This window comes from Gopherus evgoodei, chromosome 2 (assembly GCF_007399415.2).
Source record: "Gopherus evgoodei ecotype Sinaloan lineage chromosome 2, rGopEvg1_v1.p, whole genome shotgun sequence".
NCBI classification, from domain to species: Eukaryota; Metazoa; Chordata; order Testudines; family Testudinidae; genus Gopherus; species Gopherus evgoodei.
In genome coordinates, this window is record NC_044323.1 from 158,355,153 (window position 1) to 158,381,588 (window position 26,436).

The following is a 26,436-nucleotide window of genomic DNA, read 5'->3' on the forward strand; positions in this document are numbered from 1 at the left end:
CTTTTGTCAAGTAGATATAGTCAAACCTAGTTAATTCATTTCACACATCATAAAGTGGAAATATTAACAAAATCATCTTAGTACAGAACAGAATTAACTGTCAGTATAAATCTCTTAATATAGGTCATTGTTCAACACTTAACTGGCAGAAGTAGACGTTTCCTACAATTATTACACTTTGTAAAACTCAATAAGGTTTAAAGAATTCCATGAAGCTGCAGAAATGCTAAACTCTTGAAAGTCCCCGGAGATATCTTTATTCTGCCAGGTCATCTTCATCCCAGATTTTGGAATTTGGAATGACAGTAAGAACTGAAGCGGGTACTGGATCCCTGTACAGCTTAAAATTCAACTTCAAGGCTTTCAAACACATACTCTAAATTAACTTTCACACCAATAAAATTGCACCAAACAGGCAACCTCAACTTTGCCCTCTAAGTACATCTAACAATGTACACGTGCAAAAATCATCTAAATTTTTCAACAATTCACACTAAACCAATACCTGAAAAACAGTCATCACCACAAAATACTTCACCTCTAAATAAAACATCCACATCATCATCCTCGAACATCCTCTTAATTCACTAAGCAAAAAAACCCATTAAAACACCACTTTTACCATGTACATCAATATACACAACTACCAAAATATACTCTAACTGTTCTGACACAACAGGTGCTAAGTTAAAATTGCATGTGTGGCACAGTTTGATTGGTGTGACCGTTGAAGTAGAGTAGGTGTTTGAAAGTTGTGAAGTTGGGGGAGTAACTGCCAGTTTCCAGAACATTTAATTTTGTTTGCTTGTTTTTAGCAATGTGTGAGAGATACAGAGCTTTAAAATATTAAGGTAGGTGTTACCTGGAGTAAATGTTAATCTTTCCACCTGAACTATTTTTGAATTTTTTGGAGGGGGAGGGGAGAATTGAGGATGATTGGAGAATACAAACACATGCCTTCCCTTCAGTTACATCTTTGTACTTTGTAGAAAATTATGATTTATTTTTAATAATAGTAAGCTATGATCCTATAGTGCTTGTGTGATCTGCATTACAGATTCACAATTATTCCTTGGTGCCTAGTGACAAACTTGTTAGTAAAAACAATAAGTACATAAAGCATTAGTCGCCCAAGTATATAAAAGTCACACACTTAAGTCAAAGGAGCACATCTTCTAAGATGTGTATAACTATTTTACATAAAATCGGGTAGTCACCTGGTAAAACACATTTTAAATAATTAGTTATATAGGTACATGAAATCAACATTTAGATGCAAATAACCAGTTCTATTGACAATTTCTAATTGGTGATAGGTAGAAACTTAGATAAATTCCATAAGGCATCATAGCTATGGTACTATTTTGGTATCAGAAATGGGCTTTCTTATGAACTGGGAGAAATATTAATAGTGTGCCTACTGGAAGAGGTCTTCCAATGCTTTTCAGGGTGCCACTCGCACCCAACATCTCAGTTTTCTTCTATCATTTTCAAATAACTTTTCTTCTGTAGCCAACAGAGACTTTAAGAAAGTAAGTCTGACTACTTGCTAAACAGAAGCCCAAATCATCAAGCAATGTCATGAAAGCCTAGTAAAGATTAAGTGTCTTGAATTAAATAAAAAAGATACATCCTGCTTTTCTACCAGAATATGGAAGTATGATGCACAAAGCATGCTTTATGGACTCATTAGAAAAGACAATTTGAGAGGACATACATCATTATAAAATAAGATGACATATCAGTTCTCATGTGGCAGAGGTAGTTACTGAATTGAAAGGTTATAGAAGGAAACTGTTTGCCACTCTTCAGTTTTGTGGTGCCACAAGTAATTGAGCTTCAGAGTTTGTTATATACTGTCTATTAACATTAATCAGCATTCAAAAGGTAACAGATACTAGTCACATTGTTCAATTTATCCTTCCAATGCATATATATACTGTGGTGCTGGACATTGTATAAACCTGAAGAGCAAACAAAAATATTATTTTAAAGCCATGTTAATTATGTCACAAATAAATATTTAATATTGCTTAAGGAAATCTATTAATGAACTACATTAGATGAATTTATATTCATTATGTGAATTTATAGTATGATTTACCTTTGAAATAGATCACACAACTATACTTTGCTCTCAGAATTTGTTTCCTTTCTTGTTCTTCACAGGTGGTTAGCATCTCTTTTCTTGTTTTTAAGTTGGCTGTTTCTGTTTTGTCCAATTCTCTTAAGAGGATTTAAAGAGTGTGCATGACAGTTTTAGCAGACTTGCAATGCCATTTGAAATTCTAGATAAAAATAACAGAAACATATAAAATGTTTAAAGACTGTACAAAATAAAATTAAAAAAGAAGTGGACAAAAGTACTGATTCAGTTACTGAAATAAAAGATTGATTTTCAAATTACTGGTATTCATTTCAAACTCTGGAATGCACCAATGAAGTGGACAGATGTACAGAATAAAAAATGAAAATGTATATTTGCAGAGAGCAAGCCCCAAATGTAAAAGGGAAATAACTAAAAGTGACTAAATATGTATTTTAAGAAAAGTAAATATAGGTGACTCCCTAAATTAGCACAATACACAGAAAGCAAAAGGAACAGGAATGTTACAAAATAAATCCTATCTAAAAGCCAAATTCTCCAATTTACTTGATGACTACTCCACCAAGAAGTTCAAAACTCTTCATACAAAATCATCAGGAATTAGATGATTGACAGCAACATAGAATTAACATACATTAATATCAAAATTAACGGAAAAAGGAAAACTGTACAAAAAAGATTTATTACAAAAGTTACACAGAACCCTCTCTTTCACAGCTTACCAGTCACAGCAGCAGGATGATGGGTGGCCAAGATCAAGGTAAGCAGGGCAAAAAACTTGGATGCACAATTCCAGCAAGCTGGAAGTGCGGTGCGAAGGGCCAGGACTCTGGACACAGTACGTGAGGAAGAAAGCAGGAGACCTGGCTGCAGAATTCCAGGCAAGTTGGAAGCCCAGTGTGAATGGCCAGGATTCTGGACACAGTTACATGGGGGCACCATAAATAGTGTCTGATGAGACCTATACCCTGTTTACGGGGTGCTCATCCAGACCAGTTGGCTCACTTGGCCTAAAGCCAAGAGACCAGAGAGCCAAGACCAGATTCCCTGATTACAGGGAGGACACTTGCCTCAGGCTGTGAAGAAAGCACAATGTCAAGAGACCCAAAGGGCCTCGGAGACCAAACCCTAATTACAGGGAGGTCAAGCTGCCCATGGTTCCAATCCACCAGATTTCAAAAGAGAGATGCAACCTGTACCCTGATTACACGGTGGTCACTGGAATTAGCCAAATAGCAGAGACCGTAACCTGAATTACAGGAAGGTCAAACTCCTCAAAGTACCAAAGGGCACAATGTGTCCAATTTTATAGATACTTGAGACATGCACCCTAATTACAGTGCTGTCAAGCTGACTAGTGGGCCGGAGAACGGCATAATGCCATATGAGCAAGTGGGCAAAGACCTGAATCTTAGTTACAGAGCGGTCACAATACTCAAGTTACAAAGAGCTCAATGTCCCTCAAAAGTGAGGGGGGGGGTGACTTGCACCCTGGTTACAAGGCAGTCACTCTCACCAGCCAGCTAAAGGAGCCTAATGTCAAAAGGAGAAAACAGTACAGACCTGGACGCTGCTTACGGGGTGGTCACACTGCTCAAGGTATTAAAAGGCTCGAGATGCCCGTACAGTGTCATTACATGACCTGAGATCTGATTACAGGGAGGTTACTGTGCCCAGAGGCCCTTTCCTTCTTCTCCATCTTCAGTGACTTGTCCTCTTTCCTCTTCTTTGCTTGACATTCCTGACACTTCCTTCTTGTCCACTTGTGCTTGGAGCTGCCTGAAACAGAGAGAGCACACAGAAGAGTGTAACTCAGATGCACTTACGACAACGGCACTTCCCAAATGCAAACTGAGTGTAAACTACGGATCCAGTGTGGTTTTCCGGGTCTGCAGACAGCGTGGATATTCAGCTCCTAGATGCAGTCCTTCCATAAGGACTCTCCCCTCCTCCTCAGCCCCACTGGGTGAGAAAAGGACCAGACCCCTGACTCCAGAGCCACAATCTCCAGGTTTCCCCTTGACAACTATTACACCAGGCAGTCTCCACACAAAATGAAGAGCAACTGGATGATTAAGAGCAGTAAGGAATTAATTGACAAGTATTCCAAAATCTATGTCAGGAGGTATATTGCCGGGATTGACTTAGTTCCAAACTGCCACAGGACCCTCCCTTTCTGAGCTTACCTGCAATGGGAGCAGGATGTTGGGTCTCCAAGAGAACAGTACGCGAGGAAGAAAGCAGGAGATTTGGCTGCAGAATTCCAGGCAAGTTGGAAGCCCAGTGTGAAGGGCCAGGACTCTGGATACAGTTTCATGGGGGCACCATAAATAGTGTCTGATGAGACCTGTACCCTGTTTACAGGGTGCTCATTCAGACCAGTTGGCTCACTTGGCCTAGTGCCAAGACAGCAGAGGGCCAAGACCAGATTCCCTGATTACAGGGCTGTCACTCGCCTCAGGCTATGAAGAAAGCACAATGCCAAGAGACCCAAAGGGCCTAGGAGACCGAACCCTAGTTACAGGGAGGTCAAGCTGCCCATGTTATTGAAATAGTTTTAATCCCCCAGGCTTTCAAGAGAGAGATGCAACCTGTACCCTGATTACAGGGTGGTCACTGGGATTAGCCAAATAGCAGAGACCGTAACCTGAATTACAGGAAGGTCAAGCTCCTCAAAGTATCAAAGGGCCCAATATATCCAATTCTATGGATACTTGTGACATGAACCCTGATTACAGGGTTGTCACGCTGACTAGTGGGCCAGTGTACAGCGTAATGCCAAATGAGCAAGTGAGCAAAGACCTGGACCCTAGTTACAGGGCGGTCACACTGCTCAGGGCTCCACAGAACTCAATATCCCCCAGAAGCCAGAGGGACACAAACTCTCCCCTAATTACAGGGTCAGAACTCATACCAACTGGCTGAAGTAGAATGGAGGCAAAAGAATAAAGGGCAGAGACCTGAACGCTGGATACAGGGTGATTATGCTGCCCAAGTACTAAGGGATACTGCACTACCTGTGAGTCACAGACATGTGACATAAATTGTCCTCCTTAAAGGCAAGTCATTGCCATCAGCCCACTAAAAGGAGCTCTACCTAAACAGAGCAGAAGAGGAGAGACCAGATCCCTGTTTACAGGGCGGTCACACTGTCCAAGGCGCTAAAAAATGACATCTGAGCCCTTACTCTTTCCTTTGTGGGGGGGAAGAGGATAAATACGTTAATACACTTTGAGCTCTTTTTCCAATTCTGAGAAGAGTAAAGAAAAAGTGCTGCAGCGATTTAACTTAAAAAAACAAAAATAAATAACTAAAAATTAACAAGCTTGCACACTCACTTGTATCACGTGCTCTCGCAAACACAGCCGTACAAAACAAAAGGGGACTTCCCAGAACAGAAAGAAAGCTCATGGCAACAGGTCACTCGACCCACAGTGTTAAACTCGACCAATCTTCCTCCCCTCAAAAAAACAAAGGGAAAAGGGACAAGACCTGCACCCTGATTACAGGGTGGAGTCCAAGTGACTAGCGCAACAACCCAAAGGGGAAAGGACCTGAACCCTTTTACAGGGCAGTCCCTCGGGCTAGCCGATTAATGGAAAATAATCAAAAGAAAGAAAAATGGAAGAGACCTGAACCCTACTTACAGGGTGGTCACTCAGCCCAAAGCACTAAGGGAAACTTAGTCCTCCCTAAATAAGAGGCACGTGACCTGCACCCTAATTACAGGGCAGTCATAATGACCAGGCTGAGAACAGGACACAATCCCAGATGAGCAAAGGACAGAGACCTGAACCCTAGTTACAGGGAGGTCACACCGCTCAAGTAAGAAAGACATCAGTAACTCCCATAAGTGAGGGAAACGTAACTCTCACCCTTATTACAAGGTGATCACTTTGACTAGCTGAATTATGGAGCATATTCACAGAAGACAAGTTTAGACCTGAACCCTGATTACAGGGCGGTCATGGTCCCAAGGGCCCTAAACTAACCCTAATCCCTGATAAATGAGAGGGATTCGACCTGCACTCTAATTACAGGGTGGTCACTCTGATTAGAAAGATAAAGGTGCATAAAGCCAGGGAGCAAAAGAGCAGAGACCTGTCCCCAAATTACAGGAGGGTCACGCTCCGCACGGTATGAAACTGCTAAGTATTTCCCATACTACAGAATGGTGTGACATGCACCCCAATTACAGGTGGTCACACTGACTAGATTATCAGTAGAGCATGATGCCAAAACAGCAAAAGGGCAGAGACCTGACTCCGAATTACAGGGAGGTGAGTCACACTGTTCAGGGTTCCAAAGAGCTCAGTATCCCCCAGAAGCAATAGGAATATAACTTCCACCCTGATTACAGGGTTGTCATCCTGAGTAGTGGGCCAGAGCACAGCGTAATGCCAAACGAGCAAGTGGGCAGAGACACGGACCCTAGTTACAGGGCGGTCACATTGCTCAAGTTACCAAAGAGCTCAATGTCCCTCGAAAGCGGGGGGGGGGGGGGGTGACTTGCACCCTGATTACAGGGCAGTCACTCTCACTAGTCAGCTAATGGAGCCTAATGTCAAAAGAATAAAACAGCACAGACCTGGACCCTGATTAGAGGGTGGTCACGCTGCTCAAGGTATTAAGACTCAAGATCCCCGTACAGTGTAATTACACAACCTGAGGCCTGATTACAGGGAGGTTACTGTGCCCGGAGTCCCTTTACTTCTCCTCCATCTTCAGTGACTTGTTTTTCTTCCTCCTCTTTCTTGGACACTTCTCAGATTCTTTGTTCTTCCTGTGTTTGTAACTGCTGGAAATAGATGGATATAGTAGAAGACAGACATTAGAACAAGTCCCAAGTTTTCCCAGCAAAAATCAGTTGTGCATTTATCATTATTTCTGTGAAAAACCTTTTATTGCACCATTAATTGGATAAAGCTCTTTTATTTAGTTATCCTTAGAATCTCATAGGAACTGACACATTTTATGTTTCCTAACATCAGTGCAGATTGTCAAAAACATGAGCATTTGCACAGTGTTTAGACGACCCTTCTTCTGCGTCACCTCAGCCTTTCCTGTCCAGACCCTGTGCCCCTTCTCTGGTGTCACCTCAGCCTTTCCCACCCAGGCTCTGAGCCTCCTCCAGCATCACCTCAGCCTTTCCCACCCAGGCCCTGAGCTCCTTCTCCAGCATCACCTCAGCCTTTCCCACCCAGACCCTGAGCCCTCCTCCGGTGTCACCTATCACCTCAGCCTTTCCTGCCCAAACCCTGTGTCACGGAGTCACCGGGCGATGCTCTGGAACTGCACCCCACCAAGCCAGTCAGGACTTTGGGGAACCTCCTCTCCCTTGGAGCAGACTTGTTCAGGGCAAGAAGCTCACACAGCTTCACCTCCTGGGTCTCTCCTTGGAGCATTCAGCATTCTCTGCCCCTCCGTGTGCTTCCCACAGCGAATCCACCCCAGCGGGGTCCTGGGGAAGCCACCGGGTCCTGCACCCCCACTTTGCAGTCAGACGTGACTCTCAGCCAGCCAGTAAAACAGAGGTTTATTTGATGACAGGAACAGGGTCTAAAACAGAGCTTGTAGGTACAGCGAACCGGACCCCTCGGCTGGGTCCATTCTGGGGGGCAGTGAGCCAGACCCCCAGGTCTGCCCTCCACCCTCGACCCCAGCCAGCTCCAGACTCACAACCCCTCCCAGCCCCTCCTCTCTGCTCAGCTCCTTTCCCGGGCCAGGAGGTCACCTGATCCCTTTGTCTCCAACACCTTCAGCTGGCACCTTTCCAGGGGAGGGGCCCAGGCCATCAGTTGCTAGGAGACAGAGGGTCAGGCATTTAGGTGCACTGGCCCTTGGCTCTGCCAGAGACTTAAGAACTGACATGGGGACACTGAGGCACCAACACAGTACTCAGAGAAAACATTAAGAACTTTCCCAGTTTGTCACATCTCTCCCCCCTTCGAGACCGAACTGAGCGAGGTCACTCCAGCCAGTGACCTGGGGAAGTTCGAACCCACCAAGGTTCCCATGGATGCCCCAGCATCTCTCCCATCCCTTGGTGTGAGTTACACCAGGACAGTCCAGTCTTACGCCCTCCCTTAGGTCGGGTGTGCTTGATGGCACTTGCAGGCCGCATGTGGGAAGGTTTATGCAGCCCACACCCTTTGCCACCCCAGTACCCCTGGGCTTCAAGCTGGGATTGGGTTTTTTCCCAGCACTCTGGTCTGTGATTTGGGCTCCCTCGGTTAAGAGCCCCCATCTTGACCTTTGCCAGTTCTGGGCTTGGGCAGCCACTTCCCACTTTGTGGCCCAGACACAACACCTCTGCCGTCCCCCCTTGCATTTTTCAGCTTTTACCGTCAGTCCCACCTTCTTGAGGCAGCCCAGCCCCCTCTTCACCTGGGACACCTGTTCCTCCCAGGTCTGGCTAAAGATGCACATGTTATTAGTGTCTGCCAGGGCCAAGTTCTCCATCCCTCTTAGCTTGTCTAGAATTTCCCCAGGCCTAGGCATGGGGTCAGCATCGGACACTGGGATGGCTTTAAGATTCTGATAGCCCCCATAAAACCAGACCTTCCTGTCTCCCTTGGGGATCAGCCCCATGGGTGAGGCCCATGGGCTGTAAAACGGCTGGATCCCATCTAAAGCCAGGATGTTCCTGATCTCTCTCTCCAGGATCTGGGTTGCTTTCCCAATGACTCTGAATGGGGAACACCTGATGGGGAGATTGGCTCCCACCTTAGGGAAGAGATCCCCCCGGGGGTCTTCCCCCTTCTCCATCCAATCCTCCCTCTTCAGGTCCAGGGGTCCCCTCACTCTCCTCCCATCCAGCAGCTCAAATGGGAAGAGCCCTGTGCATTCCTGGAGCACCACCAGCTGCCTCCCGATTTCCCCCTGTTCTACTTCCCCTTGGGGAGCCCATTCCCGGTACAGGAATCCCTTCTCCTGCAGGACTCTGTCCCTGCAGCCTTCCCCAAGGGGGTTTGCAGCGCTGTGGCCAGCAAGTTCCTTCAGCTTTTCCAAGGAGGGATCCCTCTGCAGCTCAGTCTGGGATTCAGCGGCTAGGGCAGGGAGTGGGACCTGCTCCCTCTCGCTGGCTGGACCTGGGGTCACAGCCCCCCTGAGCCCTGTCCCTGGTAGCTCCCTCCCTGCTGTGTAATCACTTCCCAGCAGCACGTCTGGACCAGGCAAACCTGTTTGGCAGCTGACCTGCCCTGCCTGAGTGTCCCCCCACTCAGCTGGGGTCTCAGCTCCCCCCGTGCTCAGCGCTGCCCTTGCTGTCCCAGTGGGGGCAGGCAGCGAGCTCTCTGCTCTGGTCACAGCATCAGAGCCAGCGTGAGCCCCCTCTCCGGTGTGCAGGGGGGTGGGGAGCATCTCTCCCTCCCACTCAGTCCCAGGGGGCTGGTTACAGGTAGGCAGGTATCCTGAGCCCAGCAGCCCCTCCCCCCTGCCAGCCAGGTCATTTGCATTTTCACTGACCATTTCCATCCTAGCCAATTGGTTCCCTGGATTTGAATTCAAACCCTCGGCCGTTGCAGGAGCAGGGCCTGGATCCTGTCCCATGGGGAGACAGTCACCCCCCAACAGGGCCTCCCAGCCGATATCCTGGAGAACCCCAACCACCAGCCAGCCCGACACCTCCTGGGTCTGCACAGGGATCTGGGCCATAGGCAGGGCGAGGGGCTTCACCCCAGGGAACTTCACCCAGGTCCCACAGTCCCTCAGCATCTGGGGCTGCACCACCACAGTTCTCTTTGTCCCAGGGTCTCGCCCCTGCAGGCATGTTTCCCCACCGACCCCTGGGCAGCCCCCTATGTCTCTCTGCTCCACCATCACCAGTCCACGCTGCTGCTGCTTCTCCTGCAGCTTTTCCTCGGGCTCTTCCTTTCTTTCATGGTCCTCTCGCTCTCTCGGGCTCTGCTCCCATCCCATCCGTCTCCAATCTCCTGATGGGGAACCCAATCGTGAAGACCCTCGTCTGATTGGGGACCAGACTCCCGGGGATGCCTGGCTGATGCTCCAGCTGCTCTCAGATCCTCTTGTAGCCCCATCTGGGCCAGGAATCTGCTCCTCAGAGCGGTGCTTCTCCTTCAACTGCACGATTAACTGTGCCTTGGTGAATTTCCCCATGCGTAACCCTCTCTTTGTGCACAGGATCACAATGTCCTTCTCAAGGAGATGGTGATAGGCCATCACTTCACCGTTCCCAAGTGGCTCTGGACTCACAGGCCTGTGTGCTCTTGGCTCCCCCATGGTTTCCAGGAAGAACCTCGGGTGTGCCAGCCCTTCTCGTGATCACCACCTCTTTGCCAGGGTCGAGCTGCAGACTCCTCCGCCCCTGGGACTGCTCCTGCAATCCCCCGGGGAACCCTGCTACTGCAAAATCCTTCTCTCTCCCAGGGTCGAGCGGCAAGCTCCTCCGCCCCTGAGACTGCTCACTGCAGTCCTCAGGGGGACCCTGTTACTCCAACAGTCCTTCTCGCTGGTCACACACTCCCAGAGGTTAACCGCCCCCTGAAACCGTCCCTCTCTGAGCCTTCAGCACGCCTGGTCCTCATTATCCCTCCTTTGTTTTACTGCTCCCCAGTCACTTACTGCAAGCAGCGCCATTCACGGGGTGCAGTACATCCCACCGCTGCCACCAGTTGTCACGGAGTCACCGGGCGATGCTCTGGAACTGCACCCCACCAAGCCAGTCAGGACTTTGGGGAACCTCCTCTCCCTTGGAGCAGACTTGTTCAGGGCAAGAAGCTCACACAGCTTCACCTCCTGGGTCTCTCCTTGGAGCATTCAGCATCCTCTGCCCCTCCGTGTGCTTCCCACAGCGAATCCACCCCAGCGGGGTCCTGGGGAAGCCACCGGGTCCTGCACCCCCACTTTGCAGTCAGACGTGACTCTCAGCCAGCCAGTAAAACAGAGGTTTATTCGATGACAGGAACAGGGTCTAAAACAGAGCTTGTAGGTACAGCGAACCGGACCCCTCGGCTGGGTCCATTCTGGGGGGCAGTGAGCCAGACCCCCAGGTCTGCCCTCCACCCTCGACCCCAGCCAGCTCCAGACTCACAACCCCTCCCAGCCCCTCCTCTCTGCTCAGCTCCTTTCCCGGGCCAGGAGGTCACCTGATCCCTTTGTCTCCAACACCTTCAGCTGGCACCTTTGCAGGGGAGGGGCCCAGGCCATCAGTTGCTAGGAGACAGAGTGTCAGGCATTTAGGTGCACTGGCCCTTGGCTCTGCCAGAGACTTAAGAACTGACATGGGGACACTGAGGCACCAACACAGTACTCAGAGAAAACATTAAGAACTTTCCCAGTTTGTCACACCCTGAGCCCCTCCTCCAGTGTTACCTCAGCCTCCACCCGGGCACTGCATCCTCCTCTGGCATCACCTCAGCATTTCTTGCCCAGACCCTGAGCCCCCTCCAGTGTCACCTCAGCCTTTCCCACCCAGGCTCTGAGCCCTTCCTCCAGCCAGGGGCGGCTCCAGGCACCAGCATACCAAGCACGTGCCTGGGGCGGCAAGTCACGGGGGCGCTCTGCTGGTCGCCGCGAGGGCGGCAGGCAGGTTGCCTTCGGTGGCATGCCTGTGGAGGGGATGCTGGTCCCGCAGCTGCGGCGGATCTCCCGCAGGCGTGCCGTGGAATCCGTGGGACCGGGGACCTCCCGCAGGCAAGCCGCCAAAGGCAGCCTGCCTGCCGTGCTTGGGGCGGCAAAATACCTAGAGCCGCCCCTGCCTCCAGCATCACCTCAGCCTTTCACAGCCTGGCTCTGAGCCCTCCTCTGGCATCACATCAGCCTTTCCCGCCCTGGCCCTGAGACCCTTCTCTGGTGTCACCTCAGATCTTTCCCACCTCAGCCTGAGCCCCATCCCCCAACTCATGCTGCCTCAGGTCTTTGCCCAACCTGCTGCCTCAAATCACCTTCCTCACCCTCTCCAGTGACATTGACATTTCTCGCCTGAACATGAACCCCCTTCGTGCCCTGAACTCTCCGTGCCTGGCTGGAGCCCTGCCCTCTGGTGCCCCATCAGACACTCCCCACCTCCCTCCTCGAGTTATCTCAGTGCTTCCCGCCTCAAGCCCAGCCCCTCCCTCCGCTCGTACTCCCTCTCTGGGTTTGCCTCCAGCCTCCTCCTACCCCCTCAGCACTGTCCCTTCCTGCTCTGCAGCAACTTCAGCGTCTCCTGCCTCAGTGCCCTGCATCGCTGTTTCCTGCCCAACCCACGCTCTGGCTCCTGTCACCTCAGAGCTTCCCGCCAGAGCCCAGCTGCTTCCCACCATCTCTCTCCAGCCTCGCCTTTGCGCCTCCTGTCACCTCACAACCCGGCCACCCACTCCTCTTTCTCAGGCGGCGCCTCGTGCTGCTTTTCACGCCCCTCCTCATGGCACTTCCATCCCTTCCTGCCGCAGTTGCAGCCCCGTAGCTCTGCCGCCGTGTGGGAGCCTGGTCTGAGCTCCCCTGTCCAGCCTGCGGCGCTTGTTCCATCTGGCACCAACCTTCCTGATGCTCCAGATTGGGGGGTTCCTGCACGGTTCTGCCGGCTGCCGGTGGCTCCGAGTGCTGGGGCTGCCTCCTTCTGCCGCTTCTTCCCGTTGGGGTCCCCCTTTCCTGAGGGCCTGGAGCAGCATCAGTGCTTCGAAGGCCAGGGCCCCCGCCTGGGCATGTGACCCTCTGCCCCTGAGCCCCATCCCGGCTCGTGCTGCCTCAGAGGTTCTCTCTCAGTGCCGCCTCACAGTTGGCGCTCGGCATCCTCTAACGCTAAGCCCCAGCCTGGGCTCGAGCTGACTCAGCCTCCCTCACACTGAACACCCTCCCTCTCCAACCCATTCCCACCCGGCCCGAGTCCTGCCCTCTGGTGGCCCCATGTGGGCTCTGTCCAGCCCTTGTGCTCAGGGCTGTTTTGGTGCCTGGTGCCGTGGTGGCAGCAGGGCCTGTGCTGAGCAGAGCTGGCCCCGGAGGTACAAGAGGTAGAGCTCACCTCTCAGGCCATTTCGCACTGCAGCCCCTACACTCTGCCACCCTGGCCTCTTCCTATCAGTCAGGAGGTGGGGACCAAACCATCCCTTGCTGTTCCTCAGCAGCTCACAGAGCCAGCCTGCGCCTGCGTCTCCACAGCACCCAGCCCATCCCTGCTGCCCAGGTCCCTATTACCAAGCCCCAGGGCCAGTGCAACCATTTAGGCGATCTAAGCGGTCGCCTAGGGCCCTAGGATTTGGGGGGTGCCATTTTCTTCAACAGCGACCGCGGCGGCTGGATCTTTGGTCACCCCGGTCACCGCCGGCATTTAGGTGGAGGGAGCTGGGGCAGGGGAGCACGGGGAGGGCCGCCTGCAGCAGGTAAGGGGGGGACGGCACACAGGGGAACTCCCCGCCCCAGCTCACTCCTGCCCCGCTTCCTCCCTGAGCACACCGTCCGTGGCTGTTTCACTTCTCCCGCCTCCCAGGCTTGTGGCGCCTAAGCTGATTGGTGCCGCAAGCCTGGTAGGTGGAAGAAGTGAAGCAGCTACGGTGTGCTCAGGGAGGAGGGGAGAAGGAGTGAGCTGCTTCACTTCTCCCACCTCCCAGGCTTGCGGCGCCAATCAGCTTAGGCACCACAAGCCTGGGAGGCAGGAGAAGTGAAGCAGCAACAGCGTGCTTGGGGTGGAGACGGAGCAGGGGTGAGCTGGAGTGGGGGGGCATCTCAGGGCGAGGGCAGGGGAGCAAGGTGAAAGTTTCACCTAGGGTGCGAAACATCCTTGCACCGGCCCTGACAAGCCCACCCTGGCTTCCCTCGTCCCCAGCACCATGGTGCCATGCCAGGCACTTTGGCAGAGCCCATCACCAGCCCAGGGAGAAGTTGGGCCTCTCCCAGCCTTAGGCAGCGATTTCCCATTTGCACACATGTACTCCACTGATGGGAAAGAGAAGCCAGGAGACAGCAGCCCAGTTCCTCAGAAGTGTTTAGGCCCTTCGTTCCCGTGATGGCTAAATACCTTTGAGGATCTGGGCCTGTATGGCCAAAAGATACAGCAAAAGTTTCTAGTGTAAATTGATATCTCCTGCATGGGCGTCAGAAAGGGAATTACCTGCTCACTGAAATGTGCTGAGGTGCTGTCAACACATCAGTATATTGTATTCTCAAGATCATTCTTTTATCCATAGAGGCTTAAATTAATCTTCTAGGCAAAAGACTTTCAATCTTGATTTAACTGTATGGATGTTTTATTGTACACAGAAATAAAGAGCTTACAGTTTTACAATTATATCTACGAGAGGCAAAATGTCATAATCCAATACCTTTAATTTTAAACCATACTAGAGTTACATGGAAATTCTGTTCTTCATTCCCCCTTAAGAAATAGAGTATATAGGCATTTGTGTGTGTGTGTCTGTGTGCGTGTGCGTATGCATGCATCTTTAGTGATAATACAAAATATCATAATAATCCCAATAGATCGCGGGGAAATAGTGTTTACAGAAGACATATGTAGATTTGTTTTTAAAAAATCACTTTCAAGTGGAAAATAGGGTTAGAAAACAGCAGCTGAATACACAGCTACAGGTGCTGCTTTGAATTCCTTCAACTTATCTCAGAATGCCTGTTATTTAGGTCACCTACTCTGCAGTTATATTACCAAGCAGAATTCAGCTTGAACTATAGATAATGGGCTGAAGTGTAATTTGTTTGTCCTGCTGGTAGTTAATAATGGATTTATGGAATGACTTATTATGCTAGCCTTCAGTATTAAAATTGCATGACATTAGAAGGACCTGATTTCTTATTCTGTCCAAATGGCAATCTCCCTTCTGTTCCCTTCCAATCTAACCAAAGAGATCACTTCCACAGCCCTGATTTGCACCTTTCCTGGGTATGTTGAGCAAGGTAACAGCCTGACAAGGAGAGGAAATAAAGACACTTATCCCAGTGCATACTGTGTGTTGCACAATCTAAGCCATGTTAAGGCGTCTTAAAGGACATTTTTGGTCCAAGGTAAATAAGAGCCATTTACATTTGTATTGCAACAGGGCTCAAATACATTTTGCTTTTCTCCCTTGAATGCTAAAAAAATCAAAATGACAGGTGACCTTTGTGAAATGAATTAGAAGGTCCTAGTCCAGTTCCTCATGGACAGGTGTCCAGATAACAGAAGCAATCATTGAATTTGGCATTAACTAGTATTTTTGTTAGCAGTTACTGTACATTTACCTCTAGGGTGAAACATGACAGCTAATATAGAACTGGTTGGGGAACAGTAATTTTATTTTGCAGAGGATTTTGCTATTTCAAAATCAGATTTCATTCTAGTTTGGAATGATAACCAACATATTTGAAATTCTCTGTGAAACAGAAATACTGATCTCCACTGAGCTCTAACGCAGCCTAGTGGGCTGCCCTAGAGCTGGGGAACCTGGGGGCCTTTGAAGACCTCGACCCTCAGTAGTACAACCTGGTGGGCAATGTTGGAGCCAGGGACCCTAACAACCCTGCCTGACAAGGAGTCACGAGCCTGGGAACTGGGGCTCCCACAACTTCCAGGCTCTCAGCTTCCCGCCAGTCCACCAGGCAGGCAGCTGAGAAGCTGGGAGCCTGGGTTCACTGCATTCTGTCAGATGGTCTGCCAAGGAGCCAGGCAGGTTTCTCGTGGAATCCTGCCTGGCAGGCAAAGGTCTACTAGAAACGTGCTTGGTTTCTTTTGGGATTTTGTCAGAATTGACACAGTCCTGTAGAATGTTCCAATTTAAACAAAACAGTAAATTCTGACAATTCTTTTTTTCTAACAAGCTCCACTAATTAGCAGTGGAGAACAACATGACACCATAGTTTTAAACAAAGTCCATATTAATTTAGTTCATAAAGTAACTCCTATATAGAGCCAGGTGCATTGTAATTGCCCAAAGGCACATAAAGTGGATTAAACTAATTTGGATTAAGGCACTTTTATGTTGGAATAAGAGCATCCACATCTGTCGTTAATCAGCTGTTCTGAACTAACACTCCATGTAGACAAGCCCTTAGTCTGATGAGTTGTCCCTGCTGTCATTACTCTGGCCACATTGTGCTAGCCCACTAGGCTGTGAGGTCATGTAAAGTGAAGACACAATACCTCATTACCCAGAAGAAGAAATAAGTGGGGTTGGTGAGGGATTGTAGATTTTATTCTCTAAAAAGAAGTCTAACACCCACAATGGCAAGTAATCTTCTCATTCTATAATGTCCCTAGCAAATGCCCGCTGCATCCAATGCAAACAGATCAGCCCATGTACAGCTGTTATTTATAGCAGGGTCCCTCTGGCTCCTCTTCCTATTGGCACAGCTGTTCCATCTGGGTTCCCCCAATTCTGGAAAGCTGCCCTATTCAGGAAAGCATCTAAGCACCCACTTGAGTCCCCTTGAAGGTAGAGGAACTTAACCATGTGCATTGTGCTTTCCTGAACTGAGGCCAGCGAGAGAGTTATGCACAGAGCCAGCTGCACCATAATCACCCACAGGTACAGAGTCAGCAAAGCCACAACGGGGGGTCTGGCTGAGGACGTGGTGTTCCCATTCTGCTGGGACCCCCTCGGAAGCAATGGCAGGCAGGAGATGCTCTATCCTTGATGGATCCTGCAAAGCAAACACAAGGGGGGTGAAAAATGTTCCCTGTGAACATCTTGAGCTGTAAGTGTTGCTTGGCCCCGGATGGCCCCCCAAGCATTACCTCCCTCATTTCTGCTTTTAAGGAAAAATTTCCAGAGGCACAAAGAGGAGTTAGGTGTCCACTGGTTTCATGGGAGAGTTGGGCAGCTAATGGCCCTGGCTGCCTTTGCCAATGTTCCCTTGTTCTCATATACAGGCAATAACTTTTACTAGAACAGCAGAGTGTGGACTCTCTATCAGTCACTCTCTTCTGTGCTAAAGGGCCTGCTAGCATCTCTGACTCCAAGCTGTCACTATCACCCAATGTGGCTGCTGGGGATTTGTATCTCCTTGTCTCAAGGTGAGCATGAAACATCCACTCCCCTTGCAGCAGGCATGCAACCTTGCAAGCTGCCTGCTGACTCTCTCAGTAGGCCTAAGGGAGGACTGTTCCAGCCTAATGGATAGTCTCCTCTGAAGGCTGCAACATTTGCCAGCTGTTCCTGCAGGGCCTCAGATCGGCGTGCAGGGTGGATTTTATTTAAATCAATTAGATTTAAATCATAATTTAAATCATGATTTAAATCACTGGTCAGGAAGACTCGATTTAATCATGTATTTCTACATAACAGTGCATTCTTGTTGGTTGTTATAACCTTGATATATATTCTTCACAACTCAGAGATAGATGTAGGTTTCATTTTTATAAGGTACACACTATATATTTTTAAGTGATTTATTTTGAAAACTTTTCAGATTACTTTTACAGCTATATCTGAAAATGAATGATTGTTTGATTATTTCGTTTACCAAAGGTAATTGAAGCAGATATTTATGAAGTCATTGGAAGGTGAACTATCTCCAATTCAAGGAGGATTTTCTTCCCATGCTGTATTAGGAGGAGAACATCACCAGACAGACATTCAAATTGTTTTATTTAACTAAAACAACAATGTTATGTATTCTGGATTTTTTTCTTCAACAGCAAACATATAATATTTTAACAAAACAAGCATATGAATTTTTGAATTTAGTTAAACATTCAAGTTTTTAAAATCAGATTTGTTTTTGTTAAAATTGTTTTTAACTAAAATAGTTAAATGAAATATTTGAAAAAAAATTAAATCGACATCAGCCAGTTCAACATGAGAAACTTAAAATATGGCCTTTTGCAGCTAACTCAGTCGTCTTCACCTTCATTTTCCTGTTTGCTCATAATCTGGAAAAGAAAAACAAGCTCTTCTGCTTTTTCAGGTCTCAAACAATTTCTCAGTTTGGAAAGAATTTGTCCAAAGGAACAAAATATTCTTTCTACACCTGCAGAAGAAGCTACTGCTGTTAAAAGTGAGATTATCACTTCAGCAGTCTCTGAATCCAAGTGCTTAAATGGCTTCCACCAGCTCACTGCTGTGACTTTCTTTAAAACATCATCAGCAAACATATATTTCTTGAATGGCTTTTATTCCCAAACTAGGTATCTATTATGGCCTGCTGCCATTATAAATTTTCCTTTCTTATGAGAGAATGGTATGGTAGATCTCAAATCAAAGAAGGCTACACTCAGAAAGACCTCAAGACTTCTGGAATATGCTGTTCAAACAGTTTCACTTTTGTTTCTACTGCCTGTCCCTCCCATCTCACATTTATCTCCAGACTTCTCCTTGTCCAGATCTATTCCACCCCCAACAATCTTCTCTTCATTGAACTTTTTGAAACTTTGCATTTTTAGAGAGAGGTAATGGATTGACTCTGTGTACACAAATTTGCAGAGGGTTGAGGTCTGTTATTTCTCATCTCTATATATTTATTTATTTATTAAAAACATTTTTGCTATTAACAAGCATGTTATCGCTGGAGACAAAAATCCACAGTCTGAGAACTGCAAAACTAAGCATCTCTGATAGTATCTTCTAGACTGAGCACTGAGTCCCATTGGGTGGACAGAAAGATTAATCTAAATAATTTATACAGAAGTCCCTGGAACCGCATAAGATTGAGTCCCAATCCATGAACTATTGGAACTCATTTACAAAACTTTTCTTAAACATTACCTGAATATATTGTCTCATACTATCTAATTAGAATTTATAATCCCTACTCCATGATGAGATATCTGAGCTATAATGTATCTTAATTAAAACTATCTTTAGATAGTTTTTTCTCAAAAAGCATTTTATCAAAAAAATCTGATTTAAATTAAAAAATCTGGTTTTTAAGCATTATTTTTTAAAAAGCATTGATTTTTATCTACCGTTGGCCTGGCTGTGAAGAACTCACTCCGTGTCTGCACATAGGCCATGTCCCCCGGTGCCTGCTCCCCATGACCCATTCCCAACATGCCTGTCACACATGCTTCTACTGCAGTGTGTGTGTGTGTGTGTGTGTGTCTTGGGAGTGGGTGGTTAGTACAAGTAACTGTGATTGTTCAGCTATTGAGTACAATCGGCTCCCATTCTGACACCCATCCACAATGCTACTCACTTCCATGAGGCCTTGCTAATCCCAGTAGATAGGAATGTTGCTGCAGAGGATGTTAATTGTAGCGCCCAGGATGGAGCGATCGGCCAGGGGCATGGGAAACCCTTTCTCCTTCTCCTCCTCCTCACCCTGCTCAGGAGTTGGGATGAGAGACTTGAGCTACAGCAGGAAATAATAAAAATTAAACACACACACCAAACACTCTGCACCCTTGTTTGCAGCAGGAATAGACACAGGCTATTGACATTCCCATATATCTTAAATCCTTAATGTCAATATGATACGTTTCTTCTAGTGCCCAGTATATTTCCAGCACCTTCACTCCACCTGTGAGGATGGATTCCACATCTGGAGGGCTTCCCACATGGCCACTGCTTCTGAAGGATCAAAAATTTCTAGCAATGCTGCCCTGGCTGGTGACATACAGGCCAGCCTGTTTTAATAGGATATGAAATTATTTGAATATAAATATGAGAGACTGTGAAGGCTAGTGAGTATAGCAAATGATGAAAGATTCAGCATTCGTGAGTTCTGTTCCCACTTCTTGGAGGCTGTATTGTCTAATGGACTGGGAATCAGGACTCCTGGGTTCTCTTTTTGTCTCTGCCACTAACTCACTGTGTGCCCTGAGGCGCTTAACTTATCAGTATTTCTCATTGCCACTGACCCCCCCTTAGGGCTCTGAGGGTCAATCAGTGTTAGCAAAGCATTTTCATGCCCTCATACATCACATGCTTTATGAGAGCAAATCATTCTCACAACAGCTGTTGAATGTAAAAGATCCAAATAGAGAAACAATTAAACTCCAGAGGCTACTGTGGAATCACACACCAGCAACTAGACATACACTAGCCCATTTTGCATGTGTAGCTGTTTTTGCTGGTCAAGCTGATGCATGTGCATAACTCCAGGTGTCCCTGATGCACCATCCTTTGGAGGGTTTGATCTTTGGAGTCTAAGTAGCCTCTTATCTCTGTTATCCACATACTATCTTCCATCCTCCTTCCCCCACATTCTTCTGTTGGCCTCAGAATCAGCATTGCATGAATGCCATTTCCCCAATGCATTTCTATACCTACCTCTATATCCAGCATGGTTCACATTGAGTGTGCATTCTCAGCTGCTCACCTGGAGATGTTGGTGGAATGCCTTCACAACGGTATCCAAGCCCTGAATGTTCTCCTTGTCCATCTTGGTAATGTAGCAGGCTCGGCCTTGCCAGGATTTGTAGCTGATCAGCAGCTGTTTGCAGACAGAGCACATGGTGATTTATAAGCCCTGGTTTCCCATCACTGCAGCTCCCTAGTATTCAGGGGAGCTGAATCACCCTCTCCCTGCACAGTCGTTTCTGCTTCCACAATGTCACCCCGCTCTATCCCCCTCATGACACTGAGCCCAGGAGCCTCCTAGACCCTTCATGGGCCTTTCCTTTTGAGACTTAAAGCCATCTGATTGAGATGGGCCAGGGTTGGTGCCATCACTCCAAGCCCTATCCAAAGTGCAGGGGTTGGGTAGATAGGAGCTGGATCCAAACCTCCTTGGGGATTAGTTTAGCAAGATGAAAACTGAGGCTTTGCAAACCCAAACCCACCTTCTTATTTTGCTTGTCTCCCCTGCACCCTCCCCCATCACTTTCCATCCCACGCTGGCCAATGAAGACAACACACCATCCTTCTCCCCTCATAGCCCCAACTCTAGCCCCATTCACTCCCTCTCTAACATGGCTCTTCCTCTCTGGTCATGTTTCTTTTGTGAAGCTGGGTTTTCTGCATCTCTGGCAGTACCCATTTCCTCTCCTACCCTCCAACCCTGCATCATGACAGAAGAAGAGGAGACCAATACAGGATTCCCGTGTGCCAACAGGTGCTGCTCCTTGCTTGTCCAGAGTGCTGTCTGTTGAGCGACCCAAGGGCTTTCCCCCAGGGACTGACTCCCCTGATCCATTCAGGGGCATGATGCCGTGCCATTGAGGCTGGAACCCCTTCTGATTTTGACTTGAGGGGCTGGCACCCATCAGTGTCTAATAGCCTCTCAGTGTGCCTTCTGTTCTAATGCAGCATTGCCACATTTGTGCTTGGATGTCCCGGCCATGCATGGGTTAAAAACAGTCTCACTCCCTGGACAGGAGGATTCAGTGCAGCATCCCGGCCTCATGGCCTGATGGCAAGGCTCCATTCTGAAGCACGCCCCCTGCCAAGCAAGCACTCTCTGCTTACATTACTGAAGTCGTACACCACTGTGCCCGGGTCATGGGTTCCTGCATCAATGTGGAAAGTTGCCACCTCTTCTTCCCAGTCCATGGACAGCCGCAGTCGAGACTCTTCCCCCTCCAGCCCCTCAATGGTCATTCGCAAAACCTAGGAGGAGATCATAGAGCCTAAAGAGTGAGCATCAAGGAGAACAGGGGGTGGGAAGATACAGAAGGGATGGAATCTCTATCATCTCTGCTATGGGTTCCCTGCATCAACAAGAGCAACATTGCTCCATTCTAACCCATTTGAAACACAGCCATTTCAAAGTGCCCACGGACATTTTGCAGCTGCTTTTCATTTCTCTGTTGCTTCTAATAATCAACCCTGTTCCTTCCCTCAAGGCTGGCCAGGGCCCCAGAGTCTCTTGCAGAATGGGAAGGGTAAATTTATTGGGAAGAGACTCCCGAGATTGATTTTGTTTCTCCTAAATGTTCTCCTGCTAACCCGACAGAACGAGGCATCTCTATCTCTTCCCTGCTGTCCACATCTATTGTGATGCAAGGTAGACAGGATCTGTCCCAATGGGCCAGGATTTCAGTCAGCCCTCTTGGAATTAAATGCAACTGCAACATCCTCCTCTGGCTTGGTCCTTGACTTTGCTCATTCACGGATGCAATCTGTCCCCTCTGTGCCAATTCTGTTTCCTCCAGTGAATGACTGCCTGAGTCCCCTCTGCACCCAACAGGACCCCATCTGCTCTCTCTGCACCCATGCGTGACTGCCCCAGTTTTGTTCTGCATCTCTGTGCATCTGTCCCTGCTTCCTCTGCATATTGCTAGACTTGGGCATGGTGACAGTGATCCCTTCTGCAGGGCTGCAGCAGTCCCCTGGGCACCTATGCAGGCCCGTACCCTTTGCACAAGTCCCCTTTGCACCTACATAAGGTTGCACTATGGTCAGCTGCATGGATTCCCATTGCATCTGTGCCTAGCTGCCGCTATCCCCTATTCATCTATAAACTGCTGCATTTGGGCATGATTTTAACACCTTCCTTTGCACCTGTGCACAGCCTCAACTGCTCCTTCTCTCCCTTACTTACAGTCTCAGTGTGTTCCTGGGTCACGTGCAGTCCCAGCAGTAGGGCTCCCAGGACAACCACAACTATCAGCACAATGACAACCACAATGATTAGGATTCTCTTGATGTGCAGGGGGCAGCAGGGGAACTTGGGCAGATGGCAGAGTAGCTTAGGGAGGCAGCAGAAGACACGTTTCCAGCAGCTGCAGCAGGACTTGCAGCTGGGACAGCCTGGGCAGCAGTTAGTGCAGCTGGGGCAGCTGGGGCAGCAGTCAGTGCAGCTGGGGCAGATGTCCATCTCTGAATCCAGAGCATTGTAGTGCTGGGGACACAAGCACACGCAGAGAGAGAGGTCACTGCAGGAGGGATTGAAATGCAAAGCAAAAGGGAACAGGAGGAGGTGGAGAAGTAAGGGGTGTGAAGATGAGAACGAGGGAAGGAGACAGGACTGGGGAGAGAGAGACAGAGAGAAATGAAGTGCAGGCACAGGATTTGGCCCTGGGATGGGTCATGGTTTTAAGTAGCATCTTCCATGCTCAAGAGTGTCTCCAAGTGCTTTTTAAGGTAATGAGCTAGATCCCAGCACTGTGGCTGACTCTGTAGGCAAGGTGCCTCACTAATAGCTCCAATGCAGCTTCAGGCAATAGCCCCGGCTTTCTGGGGAGAAGCACTGGTTGAGTCAGAAGGGTCATACCCCCTCCTTTCTCTGGGGTTCACCATTTGATAGTTCTCATGCACCCTTGACAGCTGCTAGAGCGGTTGCATTTCAGAAATGTATGGTCAGTGACTCTCAGTCTCAGCCAGATCTGCACCCAGCTGAGCATGGCATCTCAACAGGCATTGGGGAAACCAAGGAAGCAGGTGAAATGTTTTGTACATCATTATGGACAGGTGCAAGTACAGAGACACACCTGGAGACATGCATACACAAATACAGAGACACACAGGCACACAGGTTCACATGCCAACCCACACTCTGCAAGCTGGGAGGAATAGAATCCGCCGCTGACTCATAACAAAAGCTGGGCACTAGAAACTATTGGAGCTGCAATGTATGAGCTACGGGGGATGTGGTCGCTTTCATGTAACCTTTGCCCTTTGCTAAAACCCAGCCAGGGGAGGAGGGGATGAGGCTGAGGCTTACCAGCGGGTCCTCAATCAGAGCCTCCTTGATGCTGATTTCCATCTTGCTGCTTCTCCTGTGCCACTTGGACATCCCCTTAGTGTGAAGGGCAGAGAGAGACTTAAATAGGGGACCCGAGGTAAGAGAAAGTGAGGGGGGAAGCGATGCTGGAGTTCTTCAGCTCCTTCTGGCTACAAATCAAGTTTCTAATTTACTTCATTTTTGTTTGTGAACCTGTTTCTCTGGAGCCCTTCAGAGCCGAGTTTCTGATAACCTCCTGGGCCTGTGTTAGTCAAGAGTCTCCGAGGACACTTGTCTCTGAGCACATGGGCCTCTTAGTGCCCAAGAGCTGCAACCAAAGGGGTTCTGAGGCCAAAGTAATCCAGCTCCGAGGGGCTAGTGCTGCTTCAGGCTGGAGTATCCGGCCCATCGATATGGCCATGGCCAGGCTTGGCTCAGTGCCCCGAGTCTCTGAGCTCCTCTGGCACCTGATGGTGCTTCAGATGTTCAAAGCAAAAGCTGAAAATCAAAGGCTTTCACAAGAGCACTAGTCATGAGTGCCCAGGCCCTTATCGGAGTGTGGGCAGCCAGGGACCTTTGAGGAGGGGCCTTGTGTAAAACTCCGTCATTTCCAACAAGTGTTTGCACCACCACCTTGCCCAATCTCTCCAAGGTGGCGACTTCAGGAGAGATGGAAACTTCCTGGGGCTGACACTGCTGCATCCTTGTGCTACCAGGGTTGCAGCTTCTGGGAGCATGGACACCTCAGGAGCTGGGAGGGGGTGAAGAAAGGAAGCTCTGAATGGAGTGAGACCTTCAACAAGGGAAGCTTGCAGGGATGCATCTGCACAGAGAGGTGGAGCATAGACATCTTGGAAAACTCATCCCTGGGTAGAGGACCAGCACAAGGTCCCACATATGCCCCTACTGAACTGAGACTTAGATGATGCATAGGCATAGCCATGAGTGCAGGGGACTGGACTAGATGACCTCTTGAGGTCCTTTCCAGTTCTATGATTCTATGATTGCGAAACTGAGTGAACTGATCTATGAGTCGTTACAGGTCTGTGCTTAAGACATGCCAAACTCCTAGGGTGAAATCAAAACTCCCCTTAGCTTCCTTGGGACCAGGATTGTGATCCAGTTTTGTAAAGTTATTTAGGTGTTTCTGTGCGGTGCCTAACTGATTTAGCAGCCTAAATATCATTTTCAAAAGTGATTTAGGCGCTTAGGAACCAAAATCCCATTGACAGTCAAGGGAATTTTGGCTTCTAAATGCCTAAATTTCATTAGAAAATGAGATTCAGGCTCCTAAATCATGTAGATGTTGCAACCTTTAAAAATCTGAGCCTTCACCTTTAATTCCAGCTGGCCTACAGCCAACCCTGATCTCACATCTGGCCTTGACCTACCTGTTGTTCTAATCCAGCTATCTATCTATGAGTATCAATACTACCATACATTGCTTGTATCCGAGCACCTTCCACATAATATCTACAGCACTAGCAAAGTCCCTGGTTGATTTCATGGAGTCTCTAGCACTTCTCCCTATTTTCAGGGTAAAAAACTGTTTGGGAAAGGGATTTTGTTTTTCAAAATTTTATCAATTGACTTATGGGGTTTTGGGTTGATTTGTTCTAGGGTAGGATTTTTAGGTGGTAGTGCTTTACTGGGTAGAAGAGGGGGTCAGTGCTGGGGTTTGGGATCTGAGGGGGGTCAGAATTGGTGTTTTGGGGTAGAGGAGGTGGTCAGGTTTTGGATTTTAGGGTGGGTCTGTGTTGGGGTTTGGAGGTAGAAGGCAGTGTCAGTGCTACGAGTGTCTGTTGTAAGGTGAAGAGGCTTTTTCAAAGGAGAACGTTTGGCAGCGTTTCCTACAGACGGTCAGACTTTCTGAATCTGTTTGATTTCCTTTGGGTCTTTGTGTCATAGTCAGATCCCTTCGACAGAAAATGCTTTATCTCCAGCTCTCAAGTCTTTGTCCTGCCCTTTGAGATCTGCATTGCCCCAGTGGAGCCCAGTTTTCGTGGTGGATCATAGATCAAAAATCATTCATTGATACAGCTGGGGCTTGATCCATTAATTGTTTTTAAAATTAAGAGCAAGGCCTTAAACTGAGATTGGAAGCTGACTGGGACCAGCGGAGGGACTTGAACACAGGCCTGATGTGCTCATGGCAACCTGAGCCCAGGAGAAGGGGGCAGCTGCATTGTGTGCTAGTTGGAACCTGTGCATCATTTTCACATTCAGATTCACTGAGTTACAATGATCCAGCCGGGAGGGGATGAATGCAAAGATCACTGTGGACAGGTCTTCAATGGGAGGAAGTTTCCTAATGAGCTGGAGGAGAAAGGAAGGCATTGGTAAATCATCATGATAGCCGATCTTCCAAGCTTAGCAAGAAGTCCAAGAGTTCCAGGGGTCACTTCTCTCTGACGAATAGAGCCTTCAATGGAAGGTGGAGACACTGCCTCGACCAGTTCTCCAAAGCGTTTCCCCTTTCTGACCGGCATCACTTTGGTTTTGCCTGGGCCCAGCTGCTCTCCATCCAAGAGCTGATCTCTTGCAGGCATTCCAACAGTTGGCCTTGCACTTTCTCCTCTTCTTCCACTGTCCCTGAACCCGCAGCTGCCAGCACAGACCTTGAGAAAGAAATGGTTGCACATTCCTCAACCCGTAAGAGCCAGCAGCTTCCCAGCCTCCCTGCTCAAGGTCTTGGAGGAGCCTGCAGATTTGCAGTCTGACTCCTGACAGCCCTGGCTCCGGTTTCTGCTGACTCTGAGGGTACGTCTACACTACAGGATTATTCCGATTTTACATAAACCGGTTTGTAAAACAGATTGTATAAAGTCGAGTGCACGCGGCCACACTAGGCACATTAA

General features: G+C 48.5%; 1 protein-coding gene and 1 long non-coding RNA gene across 3 annotated transcripts; both read right to left on the reverse strand.

Moving 5' to 3' along the window:
* Nucleotides 1-594: 594 nt before the first annotated feature.
* On the reverse strand, nt 595-4,373 carry LOC115645128. The gene is made up of 4 exons (XR_003998654.1): nt 4,294-4,373; nt 3,671-3,886; nt 2,105-2,288; nt 595-1,964 (listed from the first exon to the last, which is right to left on the reverse strand). It is a non-coding gene; the product is annotated as an uncharacterized LOC115645128 (long non-coding RNA).
* Nucleotides 4,374-14,270: 9,897 nt separating this feature from the next.
* On the reverse strand, nt 14,271-23,684 carry LOC115646363 (pulmonary surfactant-associated protein C-like). Of its 2 annotated transcripts, none has more exons than XM_030552101.1 (6): nt 23,579-23,684; nt 22,457-22,756; nt 21,382-21,522; nt 20,294-20,407; nt 19,169-19,324; nt 14,271-16,675 (listed from the first exon to the last, which is right to left on the reverse strand). In XM_030552101.1, exons 1-5 carry the CDS (start codon nt 23,648-23,650, stop codon nt 19,184-19,186), a joined length of 768 nt encoding a protein of 255 aa, XP_030407961.1. In that variant the 5' UTR covers nt 23,651-23,684; the 3' UTR covers nt 14,271-16,675; nt 19,169-19,183. The 2 variants fall into 2 exon arrangements, with proteins under 2 accessions (XP_030407961.1, XP_030407962.1); XM_030552102.1 differs by lacking the exon at nt 14,271-16,675 and adding an exon at nt 17,867-17,906.
* Between the last annotated feature and the right edge of the window lie 2,752 nt (nt 23,685-26,436).